This window comes from Brienomyrus brachyistius, chromosome 9 (genome assembly GCF_023856365.1).
Source record: "Brienomyrus brachyistius isolate T26 chromosome 9, BBRACH_0.4, whole genome shotgun sequence".
Classification (NCBI taxonomy): Eukaryota; Metazoa; Chordata; class Actinopteri; order Osteoglossiformes; family Mormyridae; genus Brienomyrus; species Brienomyrus brachyistius.
Window position 1 is genome coordinate 16,064,089 of NC_064541.1, and position 11,071 is coordinate 16,075,159.

An 11,071-nucleotide genomic window follows, 5' to 3' on the forward strand; every position below is an offset into this window, starting at 1 on the left:
CTGCAAATATTGCTGAAGTATTTCAGAAAGAATGCAGTGAAAAAGATCTATCGTTCTACCGTATTACATTTACGATGTTAATGAGAAACAAACGTGCCGCAGTATAGTTAGGAGCGCGTGTCTGGTACCGCAAAAAATGCGGTGAAAAATGTAAATCTGAGATTAGATTTCACCCTCCGCAGCCTCAAGGAAAGAGATGTTATTGGCTGCAGAAAGTGCTGGGGGGGGGGGGGGGGGGGGGGGGGGGGGAGGCGGGGGGAAGAAAGGGCGACTGCTGAGATGAGCCATTATATCGCGATCAGATTCATTGGTGATAGGTTCATCTGTTCGGGCCAGTGTACCTGCAGGCATGCCAATTTCTCATTGTTAAAAACAATTGGTCGTCTGTCATTTCCACACTATCGTGATCAGTCGTCCGTTTTTTGCGATTATTAATATTTCTTCCGTGAATCTTTTTGCATTTGGAATACTTTGTTGCTACCGGAGGAAAACAAACGACAGATTATTATATAAATATATTTAGTTGACATTCTGCTGTTGCACGTTTTTTTACGCAAACAATAGTAATAATAAAAGGATTCTAAAATAAAGCGAAGAACTATAATGTACAATCAGAATTAACTTGCAGCAAATGGACATGGTTTCAAAGCTTCAGCACTTGGGAGTTCGGACAGCAACCTTGAAGACAGCTGAGCCGGTTTTTTGTGCTTTCCTTTAAAATGCACTACTTTTCAAGTGACCAGTTTATGAAACTACTACGTATTCTCAGTATATGAGCCTTATCGAATGCATCTTGTGAAAACGGAGTTGGAAAATTACGTGAAATCTAAACTGACAAATAACTGCAGTGGGGGGACGCTGGGCATTCAGGGGAGGCGATAGTAAGTCAAGACTAAACGACATGCTCAGCCTTAGAATCCAGAGTTACTGTAGTACCCTGTGGAAATCTCAAGTGTCTGATGACAGAGGGAAGGAACAACTTCATGCGTTAGGGAAATAACCACAACCTACGCATCGTCAAGCAGCAAAATATTAATGTAAGGTAAGACAAATTATACATGTCTCATTTCCTTAAACGGGACTATTTTTTATACTGTGGCTTAAAAAGTAGATGTATTTTATAAAGTACAAAGTAAAATAAAACCCATACCCAAATTGCAAAGGATCGAAAGGTCTTGACGGCAGGTATAAAGCGAAACTACGAAAAACTTGTTTATTACGCACAGGCATTTACATTTTTGTGGTCAAAGATTTCTGAACGGCATTTTCCGAAACATAGAAGTTCTGATTTTTTTTGCGGCGGCTAATGGCGAGACCCATTAGCCCCAGTTTGACTCAGACCCGTGATACGTGCAGCTGTTTGCAACTGACGTCAAACGCGTCCGGAAAGCACGTTACTATCTCTGATCAGTTTTTGAATTGGATTATGCGGTTTGATACATGCCTATAGCATTCAGTAATATTGTTGCAAGATTGTTTTCTCGCTGAAGAGCCATCTATCACTTTACTGGCAAGCAGGAGTAACGGATGCATATAATAATAGTTTATATTTTCTTCCCTCCCAAGAGCAAACAGGGACTATGGCATAGCTGCAGAACATTAGCGTGATCTTGGCCAGTAGTGGATTTCCATGTCTCCCCTAACATTTAATATATTTAACCATTAATTAAACATCTTTAATATCTTTAATTATGAAATATTTTTTATCATTCCTGTTGTTATTGTTGTGCTGTTTATCAGACGTCACACAATAAACTGTATAATTTCTTGGATCATATTTGATCCAAAACAATGGAACAGCCCAACCAAAATAATAAAAAAAATATATATATATATACATTGTGTCCCAGTGGTGTATTGGAGCCACACAAAGTAAATTGAAAACAGAAAACGGCCACTGGGAGACTTTTTTCGAGACTGTGTCCTATGTCTTTATGCGATATGCACAATTACAGAAGCCCATGCTTTGCCTTGGCCATTCCTCTGCAATGTCTCATTATTTATTGATGGCTAAGTATTATGACATTGGTGGGGCACATGCACTGTAGCGGAATAAGGCAAATAGGCCTCTCTTGTCTCACCTCCCTCCACCCACTTTCTTACTCCTAATTGGATCCCGGTCAGATGACCGGGGAAGGGAGCTGCGATTAAATACACACAGATGAGCATGGAAGGCCTATTATTTCAGTGTCGTTTCTGCTGTACAGTATATCTCGCACGATTACCTGCTGTTAGGAAAAGACCTGCCAGCGTATATCCAGTGGTGACAGGATAGAATCATGCTTTGAAACCCAGGGTGGGTATAATGAACTGGCATTTCCTTTGTCACAATGGGCTCTAACAGAGTAAAGAGCATTTCTTTGCTCAACGGGTGTCAATGCCTTGGATAAGTTTTACTGAGAGTCCAAGGTGGCTCAGTCTGAAAAGTGTTCCGAAAGCTGAACATTTTGCGAATACGTACATATTACACCGATGTCAGTGTACTGGATGGCTTTCTGACCTTGGAAATGTTTTTGTCGCATCACAGAAGTTCTAGGCCACAAGGTGTCTCCAGCATCAATCATCCATCCATCCATCCATCCATCCGCTTTCTACCGACGATTTGTCCTAAGCAGGATCGTGGGAGTGTCAATCACGTTAAAAAGCAGGATGTCCCCAGTCCTTGAATACATTACGAAGGAGCTTCATTACGTATCTATCCTCATTTTTCGCCGGGCAAATTTGTAGGGAAACCACACAGTTTCCCGGCTATGAAGGAAACAGCCTCTTCCTCATTAGTAGCAGGATTCGGTGTCCAGGGTGAACATGAATCTTGGGCGTTATTGTGGTTTACTGAATGCAGCGATCATTTTGTTGAATGCATCGCCATACGTATAAAGCCAGCAGACTTCCTAGGCGAGCAGTTACTTTCTTCCTTATTCCCTGTCGAAATGACTCTGCCGCTCTGTGGGTGAACAGCCCACACACCGCGATGCATCAGGGACCATGCAGCTCGTCTCTAAGTGCCACTTATACCGCTGCTGTGGATGTACATAGAAATGCCTTTAATGTCAAGGCCACAAGCCTTTTTTATGATGGCAGTGTGTTGTAGGTACTGAAATCAGGCCTATTCATTGTGCAGGGAAAGAAACGTCAAACATTTACTGTAAAAGAAACTTTCCAGTCGATGTTGATCTAAGGAATGAAAGTAAGCATTCAGTAAATAATAATGAAGGAATATTAAAGAATAGAGATGGCTGCTTGGTGAAATTCTGTTGAGGAATTGCATTTTTATTTATATATCTATTTTTGCTCATATTATAAGGATGCCACCTCCCAAGAAAGCACCTCTTAGCATGCCCCCCGGGGCTGGGGTTTGGGGGAGACCCAGGACACGCTGGAGGGATTAGATCTCCCAGCTGGTGTAGAAACACTTAGGGTTACCTTGGAATGTGCCGTAGTTTGTGGCCATGAACAGAACGGTCTGACCTGACCTGCTCAGCATGCTGCTACTCACAGGGTGGGAAGATGAGATTGGATATTTACTAGCCACCAGGAATCTGCACTAGACCAGCAGTTATGGATGAAGGGTGTATGTATGGCTGTATTTGCTGTGGATTTGTGTAAACCCAATTTTGAACGCACTCTACAGGATGCAGAGGAACTTTTCCCACCTGATGCCAATGGAGCTGCATGCATCACCGAACTCCTCCAACAGTTCTAACCCCACTCCAGTGGGCAAATGGGAGGCGCCGACCTTCACACGGGCAGCCCTGTTCCGGGTGGGAGCCACGCTGGTGCTCTTTCTGTTTGCCGCCGTCAGTAACTTGGCCGTGCTGATCAGCGTGGTCCAGGGCCGCGGCCGGAGACTGGCAGCTCACCTGCGACCGCTCATCATGAGCCTGGCGGTGGCCGACTTGATGATGACTTTCATCGTCATGCCCCTGGATATGGTGTGGAACATCACGGTGCAGTGGTACGCCGGGGACGCCATGTGCAAGCTGCTCTGCTTCCTCAAGCTCTTCGCCATGCACTCGTCCGCCTTCATCCTGGTGGTCATCAGCCTGGACCGTCACCATGCCATCCTGCACCCGCTTGACTCTGTTGATGCTAAACGCAGGAACAAGAAAATGCTGATGCTGGCCTGGGCTCTCAGCCTGCTGCTGGCATCCCCACAGGTGAGTGAGAAGCTACACAAAATGAAGTCTCTGTCGTGGATGCGATGCTCCTTCCAACAGTGCTGGAAGAGCAAAATTGGTAGTTCTCAATGTTTTTGCCATATTTCTGGGGATAAGAGCAGACGTTATCGTTTTATGGATTCATGGAGTTTCTGATGCTCCTATCAAACTACTAGTACTGACTTTTAAATTGTAGGTTATATGGCTTGCTAGCTACAATCAAACTATAGTAATCAATTGGAATCAAGACAATTACTGTAACGTCATAAATGTGCCATATATTGCTGTCTCCAAATTAACCACTTTGTCAAAGAATTTCTGTGAGTCTCTTAGCAACCTGAAAGTGACAAATCTGGTGCATATTTAAGGTGCATTTATGACGCATTTCTGCTCCGTTGTTTTGTCTATTTAACGCTGCCGGCAAGCTGCCATCATCGCAAATAGCCGAGAATGTCCCCCGTGAAAAACAACAGCATTCGCCATGCAACGTGATGAATGCATCGCATATTTCATTCCGGTTTCGTGTTCCTAGCAGAGGCATGGTGGCGCCATTGGGAATGCTACACACACATACGCATTTCTTTGGGTCTTTTAGACGCAGTTTTTTTTGTAGAGTAGCTCTCTAAACAGGAACTGTTTAAGGAGCCAAAATTGGCCAAAGCTGTGGAGGGGAGCGTGGCTGAAGTCCAGAAGGTGCCTTTGACGGACACGCTGATTCTATCTTGAAAAGGCCACAGTTACCTTTCTTTGCGGCATTACAGAAATACACTGGATTGGTCCCATTCCCAATTACCTGCCTGTTACACTCTGACAGTGGCTGAGATCTCCTATCTATGCTAGTCCTGGAAGCCCTGACAGGGTGTATGGGAGTCGTAAAGGGCCTCACACAGCCGGTGTCGCAAATGCAGACACATATTGTTTCCAGACACTGCAAGCCATCTCCCTTCCATAACAGGTGCATCTTCAGAAAGTCGTGGGTCCTACGTTTAAGACCATGAGACTGTGTAACTCTGGGCAATGATGTGGCCAGAAAAAAAAAGCTTCCAGACTGAAGTAATGTTCTTACTCATCAAAGTCTATAGCTTAGACTAACATAATTATTCAGGTATGGGATGGTCTGGATAGCAGAGGAAATTAGGCAACGCTTCAAACAGATGATTAATGATTCAGAGGAAGCAAATCTGTCTCCAGGTCAGTGGTATTGTGGGAACATCTGTGTACCGAGTGACTCTCTGGGAATAATGCTTAAGGAAAGTCCACTGTTATTCGGCACCCAGCTTTGAAGGATTCATAAAGCAGCAAATCACGTTGCGTTATATGATTACCATGGTAACCAGACTAAGGAGTGGATAAGGGGTAAGGTATAATGACATCACTGTTCCTGCATTTGAGTCTCAGGTGTGGTCCACATTCAGATAGAAACACAATTTAACTGAGACCATGAGATCAAACCCCCCTCCCCCCACTCCCCGCCCCCGTTCGACAAACCCACCCCCACTCGGTGAAATCTACCAAGGGGCACCCCCCCCCCTCCCCCATTCTGCGAAATCTATCAAGAGGGACCCTGGCCAGATAATTTTATTGGGGGTGGTGGACCTTGGCTTTGTGTCGCTGATGGAATTGGGCCCACAGGAAAAAATAATTGAGTAGCCCAGGAATGGATTGCCCAATGTCAATGAACTGGCAGTTTTATAGCTGCTTAAGGCTGGTATCAAAAGAGCACATCATGACTTGAAATTCTGTTAAGATTTGTACTCAATATTAATGCTCAGTAGTGGTGAAGGTTAGAATTTGGGGGTGGGCAAATTTAGGTGACAAATTCATTCATTCAGTAGGAACATCCCTGTGTATGGCAGTACCCACGTAACGTATTTAAACTTTAGTAAACTAAATATAGCATTTCTGTATTTTTTTTCCCCATGAAAAGCTCTTTATCTTCAGGGCAATCAAGGCTGAGGGTGTAGACTTCACTCAGTGCATCACCCATGGTAGCTTCCGGCAACGCTGGCACGAGACCGTCTACAACATGTTTCATTTCGTCACGCTCTACGTCATCCCCCTGCTGGTCATGACCTGCTGCTACATCCGAATCCTGGTTGAGATCAACAGACAGATCCACAAGCGCAAAGGTGCACATTCTACCAATCACCTACACCTACACTGCTGCTTACTTGCTTGATTGCCTGCATATGCTCTATATTCACTGCCTTTGCACAAGATGTAAATGCACATTTTTAGTAAGTAGTAGACACAAGGAACTGAGATTTCACAAGTTGCCAGCACAAGCAGGTGTCTTCGATAATCATCTGCTAATTGTTGCAATGATGTTGACTTGCTAACCACTGAAAAGTATATGTTGATTTTTATGGTTGAAGACTAGTATCGTATTTGCATGGTGTATATTTGACGCATAAGTGCTTATACCTTCTAAGAACTAATATTCAACGTATTCAACTCTCTCCAGATAGAGATTTGCATTTAAGATGTAGTGGAACAGATATGATCCCCAAAGCACGCATGAAGACCCTGAAGATGACCATCATCATTGTTTTATCTTTTGTGGTGTGCTGGACGCCCTACTATCTTCTGGGAATTTGGTACTGGTTCCAGCCGCAGATGCTGCAAGTGACGCCTGAGTATGTCCACCACATCCTCTTTGTGTTTGGCAACCTCAACACATGCTGTGATCCCGTCATCTACGGATTCTATACCCCGTCCTTCCGTGCTGACCTTGCTGGCTGCTGGTGTTGCCGTTCCCGCGACTCCTCCCCCAGGTCCTTGGACCGCCTTTCTGGTCGGCCAAGGCACTACAGTGTTGGGCCGGACTCTGATGCCCCCAGTGGGGACCAGCAGAGAGGCACAGAAGGATAGAGACCCAGATATTATCTCAGCATCCCTACTAAAACCATGACATAGGCTTCTATGTGGAGCCCTACAGTATTTTCCAAACTCCCCACTTGCAGTTTAGTAACCAAAAAAAAAACCAAACTCTTTATCAGGGGTGATTCTAGGATTTTTAAGCTGAGGAGCATAAGAGGAATCATAATTCATACAGAGGGACCAACATTATTATTAGCCAATCATATGTTTTGCATCAGTGATTGACAGGGGAGGGGGTACTCTGGGGGGCAATCAGCATTCAAATAGAGCTAGTGCCCTTGTGGCCCTACCCTTGTATAGAGCTAGGGCGCTTGCATTGCATTGTGGGATTGATCTGCCATGCTGGTTGGGTACCTCTTGTTGTCCAGGTAGTGGTGCATTGGTTATGTCTGTAGCTCTATTCGGATTTATTCGCTAAAAATGTGAAACTATGCGACATTGTAGTGTAGTCAGTTGCAAAAGCCGATCATACGACATGTTATTATATAACATAAACTGATATGTCGAATAAATAATATCCAAGTTGTAAGAGGGCTGCAATATTCTGAGGCAAATACATTACTTTGCATACTTCAGCTTTCTAAAAAATATAAAAAATGCATGACTGACCACTACTTAAATACTTCTAAAATATCCTATCTATCTACATACAGTGGAAACCATTTATAGTGATCACGTCTGTCTGGGTGAAATTGATCACTATATGTGGATGATCGTCATAACCGATTTTTTTCTTCTTCTTTATGCCTTTAAAATATCAGTAGCATCACCTACCATAGATAGCCCTTGGAGTCTATTTTATTGATATAAACAAATCATCAGTGTCACGATCAGAACATGGTAACGCATGCAGTGTCGATCCAAAATTCATTTATAACTGCCCCAGACCTTACCCCCGCCTGGGCAGCTCGTAGGGGTGGAGGTGGTTTATGACAGATATATTTTCCTCATACTGACTCCTCGCTTTGTTGGTAAGCTTTCCTCTGTATGGCCATTCTGTGAGCGCGTTCTGCCAGCGTACTTTCTATGAATATTAATTATCACTAACAAAAAAAGAAAAGAAATGACAACTACGGGATTACTGGTACATGGGTCGCTGTGTGGAAATAATTGAAAAAGTGTCCCACCTGAATGGCAGATGTACTCGTGATGACGTCACGTGCCTAATCCTATATTATATATCGTTGTTCTTAATGTTCTCTGAATTCTCTGAAATGACGACTTCTTGTTTCTTGTGTGATTCTGTCACTGGTCTGGCCCTTACTTTTTGAAATATACTACAGATAAATCAATCATTTTTTTAAATGTTCATTTCTAACAGTTGTCTGTGAAAAGATCCCCGTAAAAATAAATTCTTGTGAAATTACACTTTGGTGAAAGTATACCAGCATGGAACTTGGCATATATAAAAGATGTTCAGTATTGAGTATTTCAGTAACCCAAGTGTGTTGATCTGATTAGAAAAATCCAAAAACTCAAGTGTGTCAAATATCAAGTAAGCATTTGCTTATTTTAGCAATAAAATGCATGCTGTGTGTATATAAACTGTACAGTTCCTTATGTGAATGTACTGTTTTCAGAAAATAAGCTGCAGGTCTCAGATTCATTGACATAGTCATACTGTAGACTCACAATGGATTTTTTTCAGCACAATGAAGTAAGATGTCTAGTTTGTCAACAAATAGCTGTGTGATCTTATCTAAATGCAAGAAGACAGCCTACATTGTTGTCTTGATTTGATTATCAGTGTGTGGTGTTTCTGGTACGGGCTGAAAACCCCATGCATCCTTTCCTGGAGGACAGGTTGGCCTTCTGACTGTACTGAATGGTAAAATTCCGTACAGTGTCTGCTGCAAGTTCACTGTATTCAGTGTGATGTTTGTGGCTCGCGTTCTTATGTTATGAATTGCACTATAATTACACTGAGACCAACTTCTTTGTTTTCCTGTGGAGATGCGTGTAAGAGCATGGCGTGAAGAAGGAAAGTTCTGGATGAGTGTAATTAATTTAGTTCATTTGGTCTCAACAAAATCTCCTGAGGGCATCGATGAGATGCCACTTAGTACTTTCCTCTGTCACACTGCCCTCATTGACTTTCAGCCACTTCCTTTGACTAAGCAGCACGTCTAATGCTCTCAGTTACACCGTCTGTTACTTTTATTGACCGCTTGATTGATTCAATGTGAACAGTAAACGCTAATTTGAAAAACAGTAGTTCCGGCACCATCTTTAACGTACCGTGTTATAACACTGCATCACATATCACTTCTTTTATGTTTTTCTAACACATTGTTATATTTCGTCATAAGAGGAATGTGATGTAGTAGGTACCCAGTGAGATTTGCTTGTCTGTAAAAACATTGCAAGTGTAAATGGTAATGGGAGGTACTACGTGCTTTCCATCAGAGGAACAATCCTTACAAAGGGAAGATTAGGGAGGTAAGCGATGGAATTGTTTGTGTGAATAGCTAAGAATCCTGTCGACACTGAACGCAATGAGAAAAGTCGTTCTGAAATGCTCATGTGAGTATTGATAAGGGGCTAGAAGGGAAATGGGATCTTTTTGGGGTAACGCTGTCCACTTCAGGAGAAACACAGTTGGTGGGAATGGAACAAACAGCGAACACTTATTTTAAAAGAGAACCACCTATTTGGCCCAGCAGGGAAAACCAAATGGAGTGGGTAGGGAACATCTTTGCTAATGTTTCTTAGTGAATTTTTGGCCAAAGAAAAGAGCAAGCTATACAAAGTATATATGTGTTTTGTTTCTTATGTGAAGTTGCTTGTACTCTGTGACTATTGCCTTCAGTTAAAGTAACTGGGAGAATGTTATTCTTGGTAAATATCCCAGGTGCCGTAGCAATTCACAGCTACTATATCTGACATAGATTATATGGTCATATAGTTTTTGGCATGAAAAAAAAAACAGTAATTTATGGAATTATATTTCTTTAAAGTTTATCTTTATATATTCTAATATATATTGGTTGTGTTTTGATTTAGAAGAAAAGTTGTTCAATAAAAGAGCCTTTTATCAATAATTTGCTAAAATGACTTTTTTTTTTAACTCAAATGTACAAATGTATTGGCATGATTAACTCAAGCTACCACTTAAGGGTCTCACACACCAGTCCTGGTGCATGTAGGCATGTATATGACGGCCTATCGATGTCATGTGTGTCATTTTCTCTATTGTGGCATTTTCATATTTATATTACATAATACAGTTACAATCCTCCGGAACTGTACTGTGTGTCATGGGCAAATAATAACAAAAATAACAAGAAGAATATACACAAATATAAAAATAAAGTATAAATATACCACAGGATTTTTTTCGAGTTCTCTTTTGAGAACGTTGACTTCTCAGGCTTTATGCGTGTTTCATAGATTTGGTCTTCATCTCAAAACATGCTTAAGTTCTGAGGGAGGCCCGTATATTTTGTCTATGTCTGATACAGTCTGCCATCAATTGAACTGTTTTTAAGTAATGTTTATAATAAACATGGACAGATTTTGCTTGGGGGAGATTTACTTATACGTAATTGTTCTGAGGGCAGTATGAAAAATGAGTGGTTCAGAGAGATGACCAATCAGATTCTAGGGCAGGTGAGTCCAAGCAGCTAGAAGAAGCAGGACCAAGATACCTGACTGGTTGGTCCCACCTCCTCTAGTTGCTTGGTCCTGCCTCCTCTACAATCTGATTGGATATTTCTCTGAACCAATCATTTTTCCCTATTGTATTAGACCCAGGAGAAAGGGAGACATTCAAGTGGCAAGAAGAAGTAAAGGCCTTTATTTCATGATAGAACGAGAGGCCACTGGCTTGTTGGCATTACTCTAAGGATTATCACACCTCTATATTGCGAGAACAAATTTTGATTCCTAAAAATGGAATGAAAATGGAATGGAAAAGGTGGGAAACTGCAGCTCTGTTCACCGGTGTTTTACTTACATTTGACCGTTTGGGTAAAAGCGGCACATTGGACAGCTGTTTAAGACGCACTACCTTTATTTAATTGCACATCTATTAA

At 42.2% G+C, this 11,071-nt stretch overlaps 1 protein-coding gene across 1 annotated transcript; it reads left to right on the top strand.

Moving 5' to 3' along the window:
* Positions 1–604: 604 nt before the first annotated feature.
* LOC125748728 (gonadotropin-releasing hormone II receptor-like) lies at positions 605–9,957 on the top strand. Its single transcript, XM_049025234.1, has 4 exons — positions 605–1,042; positions 3,632–4,157; positions 6,085–6,286; positions 6,622–9,957. The coding sequence occupies exons 2-4, from the start codon at positions 3,633–3,635 to the stop codon at positions 7,026–7,028; spliced, it is 1,134 nt and encodes a 377-aa protein (XP_048881191.1). The 5' UTR covers positions 605–1,042; position 3,632; the 3' UTR covers positions 7,029–9,957.
* The last annotated feature ends 1,114 nt before the right edge of the window (positions 9,958–11,071 follow it).

What these genes read in the sequence shown, in the direction of transcription:
- LOC125748728 (XM_049025234.1), top strand. Translation starts at nt 3,633, where the DNA reads ATGCAGAGGAACTTTTCCCACCTGATGCCAATGGAGCTGCATGCATCA. An exon ending in TGCTGCTGGCATCCCCACAG is followed by an intron (nt 4,158 to 6,084) that starts GTGAGTGAGAAG and finishes CCCCATGAAAAG; the next exon opens with CTCTTTATCTTCAGGGCAAT. An exon ending in ACAGATCCACAAGCGCAAAG is followed by an intron (nt 6,287 to 6,621) that starts GTGCACATTCTA and finishes AACTCTCTCCAG; the next exon opens with ATAGAGATTTGCATTTAAGA.